This window comes from Rhea americana, unplaced genomic scaffold (genome assembly GCF_003343005.1).
Source record: "Rhea americana isolate MKP2758 unplaced genomic scaffold, rheAme1 scaffold_112, whole genome shotgun sequence".
NCBI lineage: Eukaryota > Metazoa > Chordata > Aves > Rheiformes > Rheidae > Rhea > Rhea americana.
This window is the reverse complement of record NW_028185173.1, coordinates 1983394-2005782: the sequence shown is the minus strand read 5'-3', so window position 1 is coordinate 2005782 and position 22389 is coordinate 1983394. Positions and strand designations below refer to the sequence as shown.

Below are 22389 nucleotides of genomic sequence, written 5' to 3'. Positions count from 1 at the left end.
CTTACCATTCTATGATTCTATGATATAATAGATATTTTAACAGAGGAATAGAATAAATGTTTTTTTTTATCCTTTCCATATAGGACAAGATGTTCTGGGGCTAGGTTACACCAAGACAACTTGGATTAGATGTGACAAAAAATTTTGAAAGTAAAGATAACAAAATAATACAGAAAGTCTGTGCAGACAAATAAAGGAATTTCCTTTATTGTAGGTTTCTAGAGAGAAACCGGACAAATATCTGTCAGGAATGAGGCAGGTGTCACTGACACTACCTTAGGGAGAGGAACAGATAGGTGACTTTCTGAGGTAAAGGCTACTTCTTCAAGTACCATTTTTTTAATGAGTCTATGAATAACACAATCTAAAACAACAATCCTTTTGATTTTTCTTCATATACGTTTGTAGGTAGCACTTATATTTCTCTGCTACAGACTTGATGCAAGCTGCATTCTCAGCTATCAGTAACTCCACATTGTGTCCCAGTGAGAACGGTGGGAGATATCAGCTTTCCCTATTCAGCAGCACTTGCCAAAGTTCATATTAGGCATCACGTATTGAAAATGGTTTTGCTGTTGTGAAATTAGGTTGACTTCAGTTCTAGTCACTTGGTAATACATTTTCAGGACTTTGTCTATTTGCATAGACATGTAAATATTTTGTCTCGCTTTTCAAGAATTACCATGAATACTACCTAATATGTGAATTACATAATTTTAACAAGTCTAAATCCCAATTCTTGAAGTTTTCTTTTGCTTTGTCTCATTACTTACTTTAATGAAATTGAGRCGAGCATTTTGTACATTTGTGTGTATAATAAACTCAAAAGAGATCTTACTCCTTCAAAAATATGATCTTAACAATTTCGGAAGCTGAAGGAAACATATTCATTGTTGGCACAATTTTGTGCTGCTCAAAATTCCATTATCTGAAAAAATCATAAGTTTAAAGTGATTAAATTCAAGAATTCACATGTTTTAACTGAAAACTGAGTTTTCTGGTTGCCTACAGAGCCTGAAATATTAGCCTATTTTCCTTAGATATTCTGGAAGTGCATTACAATGTCCTTAATAATATTATGATCTTGCCACTGTATAATTCAATGCAACTTTTCTTGAATGCAATTCTGTTTTCTTCTCTTGAATAATTCTAAAGAATTCTTTGAAGCCTAGCACATTCACAGATGTCTCACTATCTACCTGGCATTCAATTTCCTGTTTCTGGGCTGTGCCTTTACATGTAGTGCTCCTCTACATTTTATAAACCATTTAAATTGCACTGTAATAACATACAGGTGTAAAATCTCATCCCTCATCCCTCTCACCTTTTGCTTGCTTCCTCAGTGTAATGTATTTTTTTTTCCTTGTCTGYGAGCTTTAGCATCAATATTCTCTTTCGACAAAGTCACAGAATATGTCCCCCCATGCAGGGCATTTCCATTATCATGATATTTTTCCTATAGCCTATAACCTATTCTTTTGCACTGTGTTTCATGTCTATGAACTTGATTTTCACTAGCTTTGGTGCACATATATACTTCCATATCCTAATTTCTGTAATTTCTATTGAATCTAGATATTCTCTGCACTTGTTTTGAACAATGGAGGCTAATAAATCTGCTAACACAGCAAAAGAAAATGCAGGTTCTTATTACTTAAATATCTTAACCTTTGGAAGATATTTAACCTCCCCCCCAACATTTAGAAGYAGAAGTGAAACCCCACATTTATAAGGACTAGGCTGTCTCTGCATGATGCTTATCCACACTGTATCAAAATTATAGAATTACAAACAATATTATGTAAAAGTTTCAACAAGAACACTTATAACCACAAGCTGTGGTAGAACCTGTGAAGGCTGGAGTACAAAGATCAAGCAAATCAACAGAGACTTAATTTCCTTGGATTTACAGTGAGTATGTAAGGACCTTCTATTAAAAAACTTTCTACAGGATTTTGAAACATCRCATTGAAGGTTTAGATACATAATATACGGATTCTTGTAATGTACAAGGTAAATAAAGCAAGTTTGTTTTAGAACAGCCAGAGCTAGCTATTAGAGGGCACATTCCCATGTTAATTAGTCTGCAGTTATGTCTGAGTTATAAATCCAATTTGTGAGCTCTTCAATCTGTTGAATTTGGTTCTCGTTATGGTCCCCTTCTGATTGTGTTTGAAAGTCTATCCACAGTAAAAGACTACGGGAGAGGCAGACAGGAAAACCCTGATTCCTCTCATATATGCAGTGTGGCTAGCAGATGAAATTACGGGAAACCATGGAGAAGCACAAGCTGGAAATGAAGGTCCTAGGAGCTGAAAAGTCCAGTATCCACATGATTTGGTCTAACTATGAGTATCCATCTATAGACAGAATCAAGAAGATACTTGGGTATTTTTCATTTTATTATTTAAAACTGCCCTGAAGAAACAAAGAATGCCACTGTTCTTTTAAACAGTTCTCAATATGCAAATACTGATGGAGAGCGTTCCTTAGAGTTCTTAGTAATGAATATTTTTCCTTTATATTTTTTTAGGATCTTTATAATGACAATCTAGATTTAGTGTTATGGCTGTTCATAAACTATTAGGAACAACAAGAATATCATCTACCTGGGAAGATAGAAGATCCTGAAAAGTAGTTTTAGTTTGAATGTAAGCAAATTTATGTAAACTGCTGTCAGTCATCTATATATTCAATTCACTAGCAAAATAACATTACAGATGATTTGTAGCCAACCATTCTTCACTAAGACTTGCAAAAAATATATTTATTCAGAACAACAACAACAAAAAAAAGCACTTAAGGATAAGCATAAGTCTTACCACGCCAATTGAAAAGTAGTTATTGATGATGTTGTAAGGCACTGGGTCTCCTTTCTCATCTTTATCATTGGGTATTACTTCGAATTTCCACCTGTCCAGCAAAATTTCTGTGCTGTTCTCAATGTCTTTTAAGATCTTCATCAGGTTCTCACCTTCATAACCTAGCAAAAGGTGAAGATGGTGATTTTTACCAGACATTATAAAAGTTTTATTTGGTTTTCTTTCTCGGTGATTGGAAAAATGAAAATCATGCATGTAAAATCTGAAAAGCARGATTGTGTTTTCAAGTACTATCAATTTTACAGTATCTGTAATTAAAGGAATACAAATACAGAGTTGACTTCTGCACTGTAAACTTAGAGTAATTCTATAGATTTCACTGGGCAGCAGAYACATAGTGACAATGGAGAAAATTTGATCTAAATTTGCCATTCCCTCAAATTTTCAAAGTGATTATACCAGTCATCCAAGCACTTGAAGTTATACTTTGTATAAAATTCTTGATATAAAATGAATGCTAATATTTAATGTCTTTAATTTCAAAACTTACGCAAAAAGACATAGAATCCTAGATTTGCGYCTAATGAAAGTCTGACAATAGAGTGAAAGGTTAAAAGCTGTTTACCATTTTTTGTAAATGTTTTCAACATGGCCTAGCATAACAAATATAAACTTTGAAGCCCATTCATAACTGATGAAATACCTATCCAGCAGAATAACTATTGTTTTTCCATATTTTAACATCCTGCTCTGTAACTTTTTCTTACTTGTCAAGATGCACAAGTCTTTAGCTAGTTCCCTGCACTGCTTAAATGTAATTACCTACTGTAATACACTGCATTGTATACTAAACTGGGTAGAAAACTGTTGCTTACAACCTTTGAGTACAAACAAGCCAAAGTACATGTGTGCACATGCGCACATAAAAGGGGGAAATTTTACTGGGGAACATTATCAGCTTTCAATGCTATTCAGACAAAACAGGTCTGTAATAGGTAACTGAGATCCGTGAATTCATTCCTCCTTCAAACCAGAAATAAATATTCACATTCAAGCAATATATACTTCCTGGTTCATTAGCAATTTTCACAAATTAAAGCCTCATCTTCACGAAGCAGAAGGTGTACTTCTGGTAGAAGGAAAAACTAGGACAGGTAACAGGAGTTTTTTTCATAGCTGCTGGTTCTACCAAATTGAGCATGTGCAAAAGGAGAAAATGAAGACTTTCAAAGCCTCCCTGTACAGAACTCATAGCTGTTATACATCTTTATTATTGTATTGTTTTATATTTTTATTTGTTACTGCCAATCACCACAGAAGTGCACAAGGTATATATGTACAATTCTATTTGTTTGTGTCCTTGAGATCGCTCACCAGYAACCTAGTTTTGTGAAGCCCCACCTGATCTCCCATTCTATCAAAGTTCCAGAAAATCTACRTCATGACACTGTCTACCAGAAAGCAAGTAGGCAAAGAATGGTGAAAGCCAAAATATATTCTTATTGTGTCTTTCTATTTTTTTCCTCTATCATGTAAGCTCGTTTTAAAACTGGTAATTTTCAGTTCAGATGGATTAACTCAAAACAGAAGTAAATAGGAGCAAATGGCAGTACAAATCCTGAGAAATGTAATTAAAAGTAGTAATTGTCCATTGCTGTTCATTCTCATCTTCTCTTGCAGAAAGTTTTATAAAAAAATCAGCAGAGGTGAACTTGTTGAGTTTTATGTTTCACATCATTGAGAAACCTATGCCACAGTGACAGAAAAGAAATAGGTAGCATGACAAGACTTTAATGTCTCTGCAAAATTCCACTGTAATTACTCAGACCTTCTAAGTATGGGAAGATGAAACACGCAACCACAATTAATCTGACTTGTAAACAAAAAGTTAAGTAAAAAAATATTTTTTAGCTAAAATTTTAGCTAAAAGCTAGTAGGAACATAGAAGAGAAAACTGTGATTCAGTTTTTTTCAGATTCAGATGAACAGAGCTGATCCAAACAACAGAATAAATATGTTGCAAGTTAATTGCAACAGGACTAGGCATGTTTTTCTTGTTGCTTTGGTTTTTAATTTGCTGAAGCGTAGTGTTTTCCCAAAGGAAAAAGAAGAATTCAGTAGCAGGTGAATAAGGCTCATCATTCACCTATACAGAAGGTAAAAATCAGGCAGACTAAGATATAATTATCAAGGATTACAGTAATCAGCCAACAGACAGAATGGGAGAGCATTACAGAGGCATTCTTATAATTAGTAAATTCATGGGAACTTTTCATGCGTATCTTATAGATACTGCAGCGTAGCTGGCAAGCATCTGAGAACCTACATCTGACAAACATTCTCCATAAGGAAATGCATTTAGAAAAAGGGAGGTATGTATACAGCAGGAAAAACTGTTTAAATGCTGAGAGGCAAATGTGCCTAAAACTTGAGCAAAGACAGGGAATTCCATACTCTGGAGAACTCAGAAATTTTTGATCTTTGAAGAAAGATTTTAAAGATGTGTAGACCTGCCATGAAAGACTATCAAGCACCATGAATAAGTATACCGGTCACTAACTTTCTGTGCTGATGGAAAATACATTTGAACAAAGACATTTGATCAAGACATCTAGGTAGGTGTTAGGACTTCATTTTTAGTTTCTGGAGAGAATATCATTTGAAATTGGATCTGGAAAAAGAATGCCTGAAGTTGATTTTTTATTTTAGCAATTTCACATAATATTTTAGTCTTAGGCTTACTACCAGAAAGAAATGAGCATAATCATTTATCTCAAAGGAAATACAGCATGTGCTGGTTTTGGTTCTGCCAAAATTCAGCATGTGCTGAAAGGCGGGGCTCAAGGAGAAGAATTATCTGCAGGTTTGAGAAAGGGATTACTTTTGAAAACTCCATCTACACAAGTCCACAGGACAAGATGGGCTACATCTAAGGCTTTTGAGAGAGCTGGTCAATGTCTTTCTAATGCTATCATCTTTGAAATAGTAGATTGGGACCTGATGACAAACAAAAGACTCTTCTTCAAAAAGGCTAAAAGAACAATCCAGAAAATTACAGGTGAATTAGCCTCACTTTCAACTGTGGGAAATTCATGGAACTAATCTCTGTGTGAGCAAATCTCTAGGTGACCCTGCTTGAGCAGGGAGGTTGGACTGATGATCTCCAGAGGTCCCTTCCAACACCTTACCCATTCTGTGATTCTGTAAATCCTCTTGGAACACATTTCTGGACATATGAAGGAAAAGGCAGCAGGCAGCATGGATTCACCAGGGTAAACAGCACGCCTGACACATGACTGCCTTCTGTGATAAAATGACCAGATTTGTGAGGAGAACAGTAGCTACCTTAATTTTAGCAGTGTTCAACAGTTTTCACACAACATACTTGCATCCAAATTGGAAAGTTACAGTCTGGAAGGGTTAAAAATTAGATCAGTAGATAACTGATTGGATGGTCAAGCTCAAACAGTACAGGGGATTTAATAATAGCCTGTCAAGACCAATGAAGAACATAGCGCTAGCCTCTTCACAGCGACACATCATGGAAATGCGCTGCTATGAAGAGTAAGAGACAAAGAGTGTAGCATTGAAACGAGAGAAATTCACACTGCATATAAGGAAAAACTACTTCACCATAAGAACAGTCAAGCACTGGAACAGTTTGCCCAGAGAAGCTGTGCAGTCTCCACGCTCGGAGATTTTTCAAGGCTCAAATGGATAAAGCCCTGAGCAACTTGCTGATGCTGTTTGGAGCAGAAGATTAGATTAGAGTGCTCCTGTGACCCTTCCAACCTGAATTATTCTATGATTCTATTCTATGAGTTGTCAAGAAAATGAAGCTTGGTTGATTTGATTTTCTCCCAGACTACGTGAATAAACAGAGACCAGTCAGGACAGAGAAAATATCCTGAAATAATTTGACAGAATATTATGGTTATCAAAGAAGTTCTGTAGTAGGCAAACTACTAAGAATTTGCTAAAGACCTATCTGATAACAAGGCAGGCATTTGGAGAAGAAACCTGCCATGATGAGATAGGAGAAGGAAGAGGTATGTACACAGAGGTCACAAAGTTCCAAATAAMCAACATCTGGACTGAAATGCCCAACTAAGAGCTGAACAGCCAGAACAGGCTAGGAGCCTGTAAACTGACATGTTTTCACCAGAGACTGAGTKTTGTCTAAGACTTCCTTCCTTTTATTTCTCTTTTTCAAGTTATCCTGCTCTTCTTTTTTCATCCTGTAATACATTACATCATGTATGTAATACATTAAATCACGGATGGAAAAAAGTATTGGAGGAACTGAGAGTTAGGCTCCATGCATCCACGAAAGGTTGCAAAAGATATTAAAAGTTTAATTTTACATATATATATTATATATGTATTATATAATTTTACATATATAATTTTACATATATATATGTGTGTGTGTGTGTGTGTGTGTATAATATATATATATATATATATATATTTCACATTCTTTGCCTCCTTATTTCCTGATAAATGGCACCATAGCACTAATTTTCTGGAATCCTCTGTAGCAGGAGAGAAGGAGAGTAGGTTAAAGGAACTAGTCTGAGGCTGAGATATATTTTCCATTTAATATTTATGAATATTAAAAAGAGATGAAACCATTCCAAACCCATTATTAGTTGTTTTCAGTAACCCYTTTAGAATAGCTCCAATTAAAATGTATTTAAGAATACCTCTTTTATAATATATTGATCAAATAACTGTAATAAAGATCGCAAAAAGCCAACAATTACTACAGACTACTCTCATTGCACCTTAGAACTTTTTTGATGTCAGTGAAAGCTACAAACCAAACATAAAGAGTGATTATGACCTTCAATATCTACAAAACAGTTTATATAACATTTACAGATAGCTCATTCCAAAAAGAGGAACAATATAAGTTTTTTTAAAATACATCATAAAGGAGAAATTAAAATGTTGAGAGYAGATTTTGATACAAAAGTTATTTTTCTTTTTAATTACATAATGAACGATATTTTAGTTTGTTTTTACCTCCACCCCATCTCAGACACCTCGCTAAATCATTGCCAGTCCCAAGAGGCAGGATAGCAACTGGAGGATGCTTAAGCAAGTTTGCTTTCTCTGTAAATAAAGAAGGAAAAACATAACTAAGGAACAGAAATCTAACTGCACAGTGCTGATACAGTTACTGTCTTGTTTCAGTGAACRATAGTGACATGTATCTTGCATATGAGTTTCTACCATGTTCTCCACAACAGGCTCTACCATAGCCCCTCCCCTTGTCAATRTTCAATCATTAATTTATGTTATTGTTCTTAACGCAAAGACTTCTGGAACCCATCAGTGTGACATCTGGCATAAACAAAGATATTCAAGATCTTTTTGAGACTGATCATGTTGCACTCCAATTTTTTCAGCTCTGTCATTCAGTTCAAAATGCCAAATATAATTAGTTAAAGGACACRAATAGTGAGAAAATGTTGTACCTTTTCATCTGAATAGCCTAATTTGTGTTTAACTATGTATCCACATGGATTCATGTCTACAYATGGGCACCATTACTAAGAATTCCTTGTAGCCACCACTAAGAGGCTYTGCCCATCAGAAATTAAATCTCATATCCAAAATGATCCAATTGATCACTTTGATCACCAATTGATTGGATTAACTAAGTCAGTATTTTGTAGTTAATAACTAATATTTTCAAATTTATGTACTTATAGTGACATTTATCTCTTAACTATACTTTTCCAGTGTTTCAAGTCAAAGGATTTCTATTCAAAACCCAGTGGAAAAATGTGTCAGCAACTGCCACAATCTCTAATGAAAGYCGTGCAAGTAGCACTTAGGCATAATCTTTCAAATACATAATTTGTCTAATTCCCAACAGAATTTTTAACAGAAATGAGTATCTAGTTTAAAAGTTATACTTGAATAGTTAATCTGCTATTTTGTTACACAGAATAATGCACAGTTCTCAGCATGAGTTCATATCCAATGGATATGGCAGGRGCCTCTTCTTATTTATCAGTTTTTATCTTCAGTTCTTTCAGAGGATTTGGTATTTACAAGTATATTAAAAAGCTTTACAGCTTTTAACAAAGAAAAAGAAAAGGCAAGTTGAAAAGTCTCATCAACCGTGGAGATAAAAATTTGGGGTTTTCCTCATGCCTTGCTCTCTGCTGAGATTAYTTTTAGATCAGGAGACCATGGAACAAATGATCAAATTGAAAAAGTGTCTGCTGATTTTCTAAACCAGCTGATTTTTTAAACTTTGTATGCACAACTTATGCCAAAGAGTCCTGTTTGCTAAAAGGCAGTGTTCAAAATCTATTTCTTGTACCTGCAGAACTGATGGATGCCCAAAATCATTTCTTAGTTCTATACCACAAAAACTGCTGCAGAAGATAKCATTTAAGTGCATCAACATGCAGTCTTTTATTCAGATAACGCCACTAAAAAAAGACAGGTGGCTGCACGGAATTCTAGTCCTCCTCAAGAGAAAGGTAATACACAATAGCAGCTGCAAAACTTCATCCCTTCCAACTGGGGCAGTACATCAGATACTAGCACACATTGATTTACAATTCTGAAATCTAGTTCAGAGCTACAAGCAGTAGTCAGGATTTGGGGAAAAAAATGAACAAGATTGGAAATATACCTCCGCTACTATCCATTCTTCCACCACATCACCTTTACTTTCCTCTTTACCATCCTCTTTCTGTAAGGTTTTCTGGTCTTCACCTTCCAAAAGCACACACCTTTTAACACTCATTTTAACCTCATTTAAACTTTCAATTAAGCCTTTTGGCCTCTCTTCATCTTCTTCCTACTTTCCATTGTCACATACTCCCATTTTACTCTCTACAGCCTCTCTAATGCTAACTAAACAATCATGTGTTGCTGGAGACATTCTTCCTAATAAGCCTTGAGAAGTTTAAATTTGCAGTATCTTGAAGTCTAGGTCTTCCTAAAGATTTGACTTACAGAGCACTTTATGGCCAAGTGCCTGAAAGAACTCAGAATCTAAACTGGCAAACAGGCCCCACCATGCACACAGCTGAGAGATTTGCATGGCTCTCAGAACAGTCCTTTTCAAAGGACTATTATCCCATCATCCCTATTATGGGATAATGGAGCATAAACAAAACTGTGGAAACTGAAAAAAGCCAACGAGCAAAGGTAAATGGTCTTGGGAAAAAAAAAAGGGGGGGATTCACTTTAGAGAATTGACTTTGAACTGAAAATTAAAATGAATTGATTCAATATTTCTTGCTTACTAGGAGTCCATAGGATTCCCAGAAATAGAAAAATGGGACTTACATAGGGATTTTTGAATACTCTTAAAAATTYTGGATGCCCTTAATAATCCTCCAAACTAATATATTTCAATAATCTAGATGAAGAAAAAAAATCATGTTTGAAATAGTTGGATCCATATGTTGATAAATAAGGGAGAGCAGTAAAATGAAAATCATGAGTAACTAGTCAAGCAAAGCTATGGAAACAATATTGATTACCTATGCAATCCAAAATCCAGCCCACTGTTCCATCTCCACCACATGCCAGTACTCTGAATTCAGGTACATCTCGGAAAAAATTTAACCTAAAACAGTAAATGAACATAYCTATTTGATCAACATAAATTCATTCTGTATTATGCATACTTTCTATGACTTAAGCACATTTTATTTATAGTAAATACTAAACTGGCAAGTTTAGCATTTTAAGTAATAATCATCTCTGTCCATGCATTCATTCTTTTAGACAGAAGACAATACAATCCAACACGGTATTATCTAATAAATTTAATACGAAAACATCAACTTGAGGACTATTACTGTACACTACTATTAGAAATAGYTTGGACCTGATAGTTAATCCCAATCTTGATGTTTCAGTTCAACTCTTGCTTCAAATTCTTGTTAGAAAACATTCTTAGGTTACCTAGTTATAAATGGACATGTAGACTTTCAAGGCAGAAAGTCTAGGGTAGCTAAGTATGTCAGCCAYTTCCTCGTAAGGTGGTAACTATAAAAGCTTACAAAAACTGTGTATTTTTTATAGTATACTAATACCGAATGACCTGTGCATTTAGGGGTTGATACAAACTACTTTTTACAAATTTTACAGCATGGCTTAATATAGAATGAGTARGAATCAGATTGAATGCATCCATTCCATCACCATTCAAACTGTAGTTTAAAAAGTGAAATGGTATCTTTAGTAATATTTTCCCTGGCCATTTCTGKCTCCACATTCACTGAGTGATGATCAGTACCACCACATCATTATCTGTTTCATGTAATCCCAACATTCTACAATGCTGACAAAGCAAGGGTATATTAAACCAATTCTAAATTGCAATATTTTTAATTCAAGAGCATTTTTATGGTAAACTCATGTTGAAATTAGTCCTTATATGTAAATTATGACTTGACAAAAAGAACTTCCAACAATTTTGCTGATATCTTAATATATTCTATTGATCATTGTCATGCACRTCTTAATATATATTTCATATGCTAGTGACTAGAGCTGATTTCCAGTTTTTAAGCTCCTAGTAAATACACAGTAATTATATTGTGCACAAATTCTTAACTACAAGTAAGTCTACTAGATTTATAAATAATATTTTAATTCAATCTATTTTCTGTATGAATTATTCAGCTCTAGTGCTGGACAAGGAACGATGTTCCTGTCCCCAGGCTTTAAAAATTCTTTCATGCCTCTTGGAAAAAATCAAGAGCAAATCAAAAACTATAGAGAAAAAGGAAGAGCATGTCAAAAGGAAATGAAGAACCAATGGCTAAAAAAGTCATTTAACATACAGAATATCTTGTTCTAATAGTTTTAGATCAGAGTTCCAGGACAGTTGAACAAAATATAGCTTTAAAGCCCACCAACTCAAAGGAATATTAAACACATGGTTGTCCCATTCCCTCTGAACAACTCTGCTCAGAAGAGAGCTTGGACAGTATCATCTGCCAAGTATAATGTTCTGAGGATTTTGTTGAACCCATTCCTACCTTGCAACTCCTCACCTCTTACGCCATACTTGACATATTGGCAAGACAAGTGCTATAGGATCTCTTTCATTCCTAAGTGTCATGTGCTGTATCTGGCTGGGTACACTTGGGGAAAACRTCTTCTAATAAGGGCCCGGGCTTAATGCTGCTCTGCTCAAAGCCACATCCCACCACTATGACAATGGGCAGTGAAATATGCCTGGCTCACCTCCTTCGCTTCATGAGACCTACCAAGGGGACAAATACCACCCATCACTAGCATTTCCTCTCTGACACAATATGTTGAGGCTTTAGAAAGTTGGCAGATCTAGTTATAATGCTTCCAGTACTGAAGGTGCTTAAATGAAATTACAGACAGAAGAGGAGAACAGAATACTAAATTTCTATTAACTAAGCATTAAACAGCCATGAGATTGAGCTGGAAACCTATCACTTGATAACTATTTGCATCTTAATACATAAATTAGCCTGCTGTAGTTTTCCCTGAACCTTTTCTCTGTCATTTCATTAATAGATTTACATTGATAAAAGAGAGATCTGACAAATATCATACTTTTAGACAAATTCTGTAACTTATGAACTTTGTCCATTTGTGAATTCAGAATGCTGGGTTTAACCAAGAAATTTCACTAATATAGATGTTCTGGTTAACTCACCACTGAATCTCCTTAAACTAGCTATCCAGAGGAAAGCATAACGTTGAAAGACAAAGCAACTATATTGTTGTAATGTCCACTTTTTCATTACAAGGATTGTATTGCCTTCTTTTTAAAAAACAAAATAAACATTCTCTGACAAATGGTTATTTACTTGAATACATAAATGAAAACTTAGCATAGTTTTTCCCCTCCCAGACTGCCAAACCTGAGTTGGCCATGTGGCCACCGGAAAATACACACACACATTTTACGCTCATTATAACACTTCTGTGTACACTGTAATGACACTATTCATGAGACACTAATTACAGTAAAACAGTCCAATAAAATTAGTTTCAGTAAATCCAGGTAATCATAGTGAGGGATAAAATATGGCTATCCTGGAATGGTGTTTTAATGTGCAAAGGTTAACTGATACCTAGCATCTGAAAATAGTGTTTTCAGTTCACACTTTCTAAAGATAAGGGTGGCTGCCAAACTCAAATCATGGGTTTGCTAAAGAACATGATGGCACATTTAGAAGAAAAAGAACCCAGTCCTGCAGTGCGTGTTCACATGGGTATCGGGGGACTTCATGGACATTTTACTGGAAAGTGCACTTTAAGGTTAGAATCTATGTCCGGTACCCAAGACTAAAGACATTGCTCTGTATCATATGCTTCGTACTCAAAAACACTTAGGTTTTACTTAGGTTTTCCTTAGCTCTTGCTTAAGATGCATACAGATCTATTTTTACAGCAGTATAGTCAGTAAACAACTCCAAATCATTTTGTTGTAGATACTAAAGAATAACAATAGTATCAAACTCCTGACCTCTACGTGAATGAAATTTGCTTTCATGTGCATAATACTCCTGAGATGGACAGCATCTCTGCAGGTTTTGGAGAGACATATGCCAGTCACAAGAATGAACACAGGAAGCATTTGTGGGAAAAGTGAATCAACATAGGCTGAGTAGCAGCTGGAGTAAAGATACTGGATGTCAAAGGCATAGTGAATTTCAGAAGTAACTTAAAAGTGAAGGTGATGGAGAAAAGGGAACCAGTTGAAGAATGCAAAGAGAGGGCAGAAAAGCAATGAACAGGAGTAAGGATGACACAGAGGCTTTTAAAATAGAAAGCAGACAAYGGGCTGTGACTCTCAAGTGTACTCACCACTGAACAGCTACCAGGGTTAAGAGAGGGTGAATGAATCTGAATCACAGCTTTAGCAGACTAGATAGATGTTTCATAATACTTAAAATATTCCTACACTATTGAAATATTTTAAATATTGATCAATAAATCTAAAATATTGATAAAATATTGAAAAGATTGTCATTGATCCTGCAACCACCACAGATGTCATTAATACTTATATATTTCATTACAGAAAGATTCCTTTCTTAAATGAACAATATTATTAAACAGGTGAYTAAAATATGTCTAAAACCAAAGTTTAAGTTTTACCTATTAAGACTTTTTAAGTTCTAAATTCTATTGATTTACAGTGCACAACTTTTACTTTAATCATTTTAGAGAAATAAGCAATCCACCATGGCATACTTTGTCCTTTTTTGGCAAAAATATAATTCTTCTAAAGCAATACAGCACAGGTCTCAAGGTTTTGTTCAGGAGAAAATAACTCAGCAGTTACCACGTTATAGAAAAATATTCCTAGTGTGTATTTCTTCCTAGAATACTCTAAAAATTCCCAATGTCTAACAGCAAAGAAAACAGGAATATACTCTAGCAATCAATTTCAATCATCARGGAAAATAGTGTAATTTTCAAAATAGGCCTATTGCTTTGTGGAGTTATAAAAGCCCAGGTGCTGTAGATTCCCAACTAAATTACAGAGTAAGCTGTAGGGATTCAACCTGGCTGTCTTGGACATCTTTTAAGTGGATAGAATTTAAGATTTAAAAAGGCCTGTTGATGTAAACTTGTGGATGGAATTTTTTTAAAAAAACATATGTTGTCCAAATTAAATGCTTTGTAATTCTCTTAAGAAATGCAACTTTTGTGGATGTAATTCCTATTATGAAATAAAAATAACATAAATTAGACATTTTAAATAACAGACTTAAGGGAACGGGAGCCTTTTCAGAGGGACAAAGCCTTTGTGAAATGGTGACCTCTCCACAGACATGTGGGTCTGTGGCTCAACTGCTATTCATCCAGCTATTATTTACCTCTCTGTGAGGTGAACAATAACTGAATTTCAGATTCTTCAAGATCATTAAATCCACAATAACAGTTGTTGTCAGAAGTAGAAGGCTCCTATAGAGATATAACAACCAAACAGGGAAACTCTTTTCAAGGCTAAAAACACAGGTGCTAGGCACAAATTACACAATGTATCAGCCTGGCAATTTTCATGTCACTTTGTTAACCGTGGCAGCCTGTAACCGTGGAGTACCTTTTATGCCTCTGTTCAGCTGAAGGGCTTACAGGGTTTCTCCAGCTCATACGTATGTCTTTGCTCCCAAATAAAGACTGTCTAAACCATTAATTAGTATACCAATCTTAAAAGTGTACTGTTGCCCTTCGGCTGAGAGCTCCTTGATTTTCAGGCTTCACAGCAAGTCAGCTCCCGTTCTTGGAAAAGAATCAATGTCAGAGAGCAGGCTGCAATGCCGTTTATTTGCATCACATGCATATTTCTCTCTCTCTATATATATATATATATATGTATATAATGTTCATGAATCTTGACATAAATGACTCTGGAAACCTTGGCATGGCTATGCTCGGAAGCTACAAGGAACACCTTTGCTCCTGCCCCTGCAGTTCTCCAACTACCATCCCATCTACTACGAAACTAAGTGACACAATCACTTGAGCAAGCAGGGATTGACTGCAGTACTAAATTTATTGCCATCTTGTTCAAAATATTTTTCTGCTTAACTACTACATATYGGAAAACTTAATAAAAATGCACAATAATTGACATTCTAAGATTCTTTTTTCATTTTCCTTTTTCTTTTTAAGGGAAGGATTTGAAATGGAAAGGGGAGCAAATCCTTTCCAGATTTCAAAGAAATTCAAGTAGGGACTCCAATAATGCTCATTCTTCCTCTGAGTAGGTTTTAACCTCATGGTTTAATCTTTAACCATGAGGTTTTAACCTTATTTCAGCCTAGGTTTGCTAAGGAGCCCTTTACTCCAACATACTTCTGTGAAAGAATGTGGTTATTCCACTGAAGAGGAACACTGCAAGATCTAGTGATTGACTGTTCCTATTTTCACAAAATATAGCAATTTCTGAGCCCCTCTGAGATTTAGGGTTTTACTGGTGTCCTAGTTCTCTCATTTACCTGTTAGCCTAAACAAAGCTATGTAGATTTTCAACAGAAACAAACTGAAAATGTTAATTCACATCAGTCTCAGACATATGGAACTGTAGGTCGGAAATTTTTGAATTTTACCTTCTTGGTTGATGATGSCATTTCATCAGAAATATATCATCAACAACAAATGACAAATGCTAACTTATGGATTAAAATGGGCAGTTTGGTGCTAGAGAAAACAGATAAATATTACCCTAATATTATAAACAAGGCACAAGTTTAGTAACATCTGCATTTAGCATTCAAAACAAAAAAAGCTCAAACAGACTTGATTGAAAAGTATTAAAGTAATCATAAATGAGTTTAAAATAAATGTATATTATGTTTATCCCTTTCAATTCAGTAACAGTAACTGGCATGAAGAATACAATTTGTTTTGCCCTGTACTGCACAGTTTCTCACTGTACTCTATTTCGGTCTGAATGCCACATAAGGCAACATTAAATAAATGTAATATTTTGATTGACAGTCCAGTGTATTGTAGAGATGGATGTGTGAGTGAATGGATGGACGAATGGGCGGGCAGGGTTTTTTTTAGGTGATCCAGCTTTCACAGAAAGAAAAACAGAGATTGGTAAATGAAACAGAGAGAAAACATGGTTTATTGGATTGCTTGCCTAAGGGACAAATCATACACAGCCCACACAGAATTGCCAGGGGCAAGAAGTGATGGCAAGAGATAAACTGAAAATTTAAGATTACTGTTTTCTGTGAAATTATTAATAATAATAATAAAATACCAAAACAAGCTTAATAAAATGCAATGTCTATTTGAAAATTAATTAGAAATTTCTTCAAAGTGAGACTGAAGTAAAACTATTTAGCTTCCTAACAGGAAGAGAAAATGAAAATATTTCCTAAAAAAACACTGTTCTGGTTCACAGGATTAGAGTTTAAATGATTTCAGTGCAGGGTTTCTGTTTGCACTTAACACTGCCCTCTTGTGCTTCTGCCTTAAAACACATTTTCCTTAGATCGTCACAAGACACAGGAAAACTAGAAGTCAGTCATAGATGGAAATGCAGGCAATAAATGAAGTATACTTGTCAATAAATGAAATATACATAGCCTGATTTTTTTCTGGCTTTCAATGAAATAAGCTGAATTTGAAGAAAAATATTTCAGCGGTTTTAAAAGTTAACAACTTAGTCTCAATTATAGCACTTCTAGGATCACACTCTATCTAAAGCAACACTGGTTGCTAGTTTTGTCTGTGTTAAAATTTACTAAAAATTCCTGAAATAACTTTCTGTAATTTTTCAAATCTGCTTGCCTTTTAGACTAACATTGTTTAAATTTTCCTTAAGGCCCAAGATTAGTATAACAAAACACAAACAGCAAATATCAACTAATAAACTTAGCCAGAAGAATTAGCACAAAGTAGTCCTGAAAATCCAGACTTCAAAAAGAATTAGAACCAGTTCCCTTTTCACTTAAATTGGCTCTATAAACACTGTAAATCTAGAATAGACAGCTGATGTACATTAGTACTAATAAAGACTTACTTTCTGTATATTTGACCTTAAAATCAACAGTAATGGCATACACTCTTAGAGCAAACTCTTTCCTGTAGTATGTATGTGGAATACAATATCACAAGGCACAAACCATGTACATTTCCACTTTCCTCTTTCCTCCTCCAACTTTCAAGATAAACCTAAAAAATCCTCTTTTCATAAAAAAAATTCCAAGATCTAGAACAGAATGGAAAAAATAAATATCCCAGCACTTGTGCAAACTTTGCGTCAATTAACATAYACATTCTATTATCCCCCTGCAGCTGTTCTGGATGATGAAAAATTTCGTATATCAGTCATATAACTAAATGACATTCAATACATACAAAACGATCGGTGGCCCAGTTGTTCAGGGTTGGGGTGTGAGCACACGTATTCACACACGTGCACACACACACACACACACACACACACGTGCACACGCGTTCCTTTAAAGGAAACGTTTGTCTTGTGAGTCGCTCTTTGAGGCTGCTGAGATACTTGCAACATAAAAGTAACCGCTGAGTGAACTCGGATTGCTGATAGAGCAAGGAAAGCTGCAAACAGAACGCAATTTATCACACGGGTCTTACAGCAGCCTGCATGGTTATCAGGAAAACACGTAGGATATGTACTTTTATTTCTACATGTCAACAAATAATATCTGTAATTTCTGCAGCCATTTATAGGTCTGTGGTGTTGATACATTTGAAGCATGCCATATATGCTTCAGTCCCTTCATTTGATTATGCAGTTTTTTATTAAATGAGTTCCTGGTAATGATATTAACTGTAGACTTACCCTGGCATTGGTCCATTTCCAGCAAGACTATAAACTTGACGAGGATTTAAAAGGTACTGAAATTTTCTATAAATTCTGACAAGATAAAAAAGACAAGGGAAAAATATTTACTTTCACTTCTGAATTTTTTTTTAAAGCTATCGGCAAAAAAATTAAACAAGTTAACACATACTATAATGGATCTGAATTACAGAATCTCATTAATACAACAGCATGATCAAATATTTAAACACGACAATTATAATAATTTACATGTACAGAGTTTTGTGAGCATAAAATCAAGACATAACTGCTACAAGCTTTTTACAATCCAAACACCTTATATAGACAGAAAAAAGTAGGATAAGGAAGCATGATGACATAAGAAAAGGTGACTCAAAAAAAAAAAAAAAATTTGTAGGAGCACTTTGGTTACTATTAAAGTAATTTCATTGTGAAGGAGAGATTTATTCCAGAAATTTATTGCTAGCACAAAACTAAAACTATAATTAGTTGCAAAAGAAAATTGGCTCTGCCACCTACCAAAAATGTCCCCATACATTGAACAACATTATGAGAAAGCAAACTTGTTAGCAACTTTAGATTCAGTTAATGGGAACTTACATCATCTTTGCATTATTTTTAAATGGAATGAACATCAAAAAGATTGAAAATCATTGTTTTAATTAAATTACACTCATTTTAAAAACTTCTCAATAATAGGAGGGAAATAAAATAGTATGATACAGCATGGAAAGTGTTTTTCTATTCCAGAAGGAAACATCGGGAAATATTTCTTCAAATGGTACAATACTTCAAAAATGACAACCCTATAAATTTGAAGTTGCTTGTCCTTAAAGTATGACAGAAGTTTTGTATCTTGATTACAGGTATTTAGAAATGCAATTTTCTACACTCACTACAATGTGATACCTGTATCATTTCTTAAGTAGGAATAATCAAAGACATGAAAGAGTTTGAGCTCAGAATCACTGAATACATGCTTAGGAACTATGACAATAGTCTGAATTTATAAAACCTTGATTCCTGCTTTTAACATTTATGTCCTCTAGCTTATTAATATTTTAATGCTTTTAAGAATACACTTTTTTTTTTCCACTGGAATAGCTCTTCCTTTCTTTTAAAGTAACCTTTATTATTGCTTTATATAAAATAGATGCATAAGAATTGAATTCTTTTAACTTAAATGTCCACATGGCTTAAAATTCAGCAAAATAAAACTGCCTAGACAAAATTTATGTGCACATTGGGGGACTTTTTTAATAGAAATATATAGCTCATCAGGCTAGATGGAGGATGAGGGTATAAGGATACTGAATAGAAACAAATTTATAATTATCTGTAAAATTACTAAATTTGAAAATTTTCTTATCAATTATTTAGTGATATCAGCTTCTTTAAAAAGCATTATATTCAAGCACATACACAAGCTATTCCTGCTGCCACTCATGACAGAAAACGTCAGCATGAAATGACTGGCTTCTCTTTGTAAGCATGCACATTTTTGTCAACTGTTGTGATGATGACTAAATCAGACATTTGACAGTGGATTTGCAACACTGTATTTTCATTTCAAATGCAATATCTTACTGATGCAAAGGGAACCTATTTTTAATTTTCTAGTTAGTAGGTACAAGTTGCTTGTCAGTGACAGCAGCTGCTTCTCAGTGACAGTGATGCTATTTAACCTGGTCAAAAGTGCAGTGACTTTAACCTGTGTAGCTGAGCTGAGGGAGTTCCTGAACAGTATAGTTACGAAGCCCTAAAGGCTTAACTGTTAGCTACCTAAAAATTAGGAGCTACAAAGCATAGCAGCCATTACCTACACTCACAATACTATCGTTGGGTATCAGTAAAACGCTACAGAAACCTTCCTAATAAAGAGGGAGCTACGTATCTCTAGACAAAGCCTGGAAGTCCACCAGCAATAATGAAGAGATTACACTGAATCCTCCTTGATTCAATGCATGCCATTCACAGATAGTGGCTGAACATCAATAGCAGCAGAATCACGCTCTAATGACTCATTGCAAATGACACATCATGCTTTAAACTATTATAACACATATTTATGTACGCCAGTCTGTGTAAAATTCATAACTTCATGATGATTCATTTCAGTTCTCACATTCACCAAAAAAAAAGAGGAAGAAACTGCTGTGTTTGCCTCCGTACTAAACTGTAGTTTGACAGAGTGAGCTCTTTGTGACTGAGGGCAACTCCACGAACAAAGCCAGTTTATGAAATTACCACTTGCCACCATCCAGCTGCTACCTGCCCAAAAACACAGTTTACCAGCATACAGTTGTGCTTACGTAATTGTTCACTGAGATATTCTGCCATCTAGATAATTCTATGTTCAAGTAAAAACACAAATCATCGGAAAAGTTCCTCTGCTGTCATTTTGTCCCCGCACTTGCATCGTGGTCATGATACAATATGCAGTGGAAACCCCAAAACAGCTGCACTAGGATAACTGAGGAGGCAGGAAACTACAGCAGAAAGGGCCAAGAGGGCTGGGATCTTTTGTAAACAGCCCTGCTGCTAAAGAAAATACTCCTGATGCATGTTCACCRCTTGGCCTGAGCCGGACTGAGCTGTCAAAAGATCACTGCTTTAGAAAGTTAGGAGACATAGAGGGACAGAAAACTATCTGTACTCCAAAATTGTTAGGAAAATTCACTGCACTGGGAGAAAAGCTGACCACATGCCTTCTGTCATCCGGGGAATGCATCATTTCAATCACCTGGGGTACGACTTCAGATAAGGGGAGTTTAGGCTGATCAATAATGACAAAGAAGCCAAAGTCTTCACACTCAAGATAAAAGAACGTTTTAGTCTTTTCTCCAGGACATAGAGCATTTTAAAAAGAACATTTTCAATCGCGTCTATATTTTGTCTCCATGCTAAATGAGAKTTTAGAAATCCAGTGTAATCCTAAAGTGAGACTGAAGAGCTACTTTGAAACAAAGTTATTTGAAAACAATAAAGGTCAAAGATATCATCAACCTTCCCTGCACAGATACTGCAAGTGGAGTCAGCAGGAAACGTCAGGGTACAGGAACTGATCTCCAGTGCATCCAGCCGCACATTTGTCAMGGAAACAATTGTTTAAACTCACCTGCTGGCCAGGCAAATAAATTGCAAAATGGGGAATGGGAAAGTAAAAAAGTAACSAGTGTGGCAAAACAACAATGTGATTTAGCAGTACTCTTAGGTGAGAAACATTACCCTTCACGGTAAGAGTCTCTGGAAGCACTACATGCCATAACCACTTGCCAGTTGCATATTCTTTCAGTTGAAAGAATATTTTGTCAATGATGTAATAATTATGTATACTTTATTCACAGGTTATTGAAAGTTGCTGTCTTGATAAGTTGGATCTTAAAGTCACACATGCAGGAATGTTAGCTCTAGGATGAAATAGAAATATAGTAATTTTTTCTGACTGAACATACAAGTGTTTAAATTTCCATTTTACGTACACTATTGAAAACACGTTAAATTGTAATGTAGCCTAAAGACGACATCTGATTCAGTTTGATGAACTCCTGTCCAATCTCATTTTAATTAAAGTCTATTTTTTGTCTGTGAAAGGCTAAAATTCATCAATTTTAACTCTAATCTGCTACTTGCTGCTTAATACACTTTAAACGATACACTTCTAAAATCTGTTATAAACTACACTGGCGTAAATCCTTTAAGAACAAATAAAGACATTTAAATGCATTTGCATTTCAGGTGATAGGCAATAGGTATCACTCCATTTGAGAAGAAAGCATGATTGGATTATTTTCATAGTACTCTATTTTTTAATTATATCTGAAAATCATGGCATTATTTTTTAAAAGARAAAACTATACAGAGGAAGAATATGCTATTGAATACTATACATTTTGCACAACTGTTTAACAGAATTCAAATTGCAAAGCATTGATAAGATAACCCAGATATGGTTATAGAGAACACAGATGCTCCAAACATAAAATATTTTTATCTACTGAATGTACTCTTTCTGCATATCCATTTATGTTTCCCACTATCCCTTTGTTGCAACACTCAAAACCAAAGCTAATCTACCTTCCTTTAAGTCGAYTGATCCTCAGTTCCTTTCCTTTACATTTGAGAAATTTGAAAAGGTTTGCAAAATCAGAATGGAAAAGGCAGACTTATTGCTGGGGGAGGCCACTTACTCCTTTTGGTGTCAGATGGATGCATGCACTCTCTCCAAGTCTAAGGGCAGTGAAATGGGTT

General features: G+C 35.0%; 1 protein-coding gene across 1 annotated transcript in view; it reads right to left on the bottom strand.

The window, feature by feature from the left end:
- Positions 1 to 22389, bottom strand: part of DGKB (diacylglycerol kinase beta) — a 349983-nt gene that overhangs the window by 195040 nt on the left and 132554 nt on the right. The window contains exons 16-19 of the mRNA XM_085316086.1: positions 18136 to 18210; positions 10340 to 10425; positions 7851 to 7940; positions 2823 to 2983 (exon numbers count right to left, since the gene is read on the bottom strand). Coding sequence (XP_085172212.1) covers positions 2823 to 2983; positions 7851 to 7940; positions 10340 to 10425; positions 18136 to 18210 — 412 coding nt within the window. The remainder of the gene's footprint in view (positions 1 to 2822; positions 2984 to 7850; positions 7941 to 10339; positions 10426 to 18135; positions 18211 to 22389) is intronic.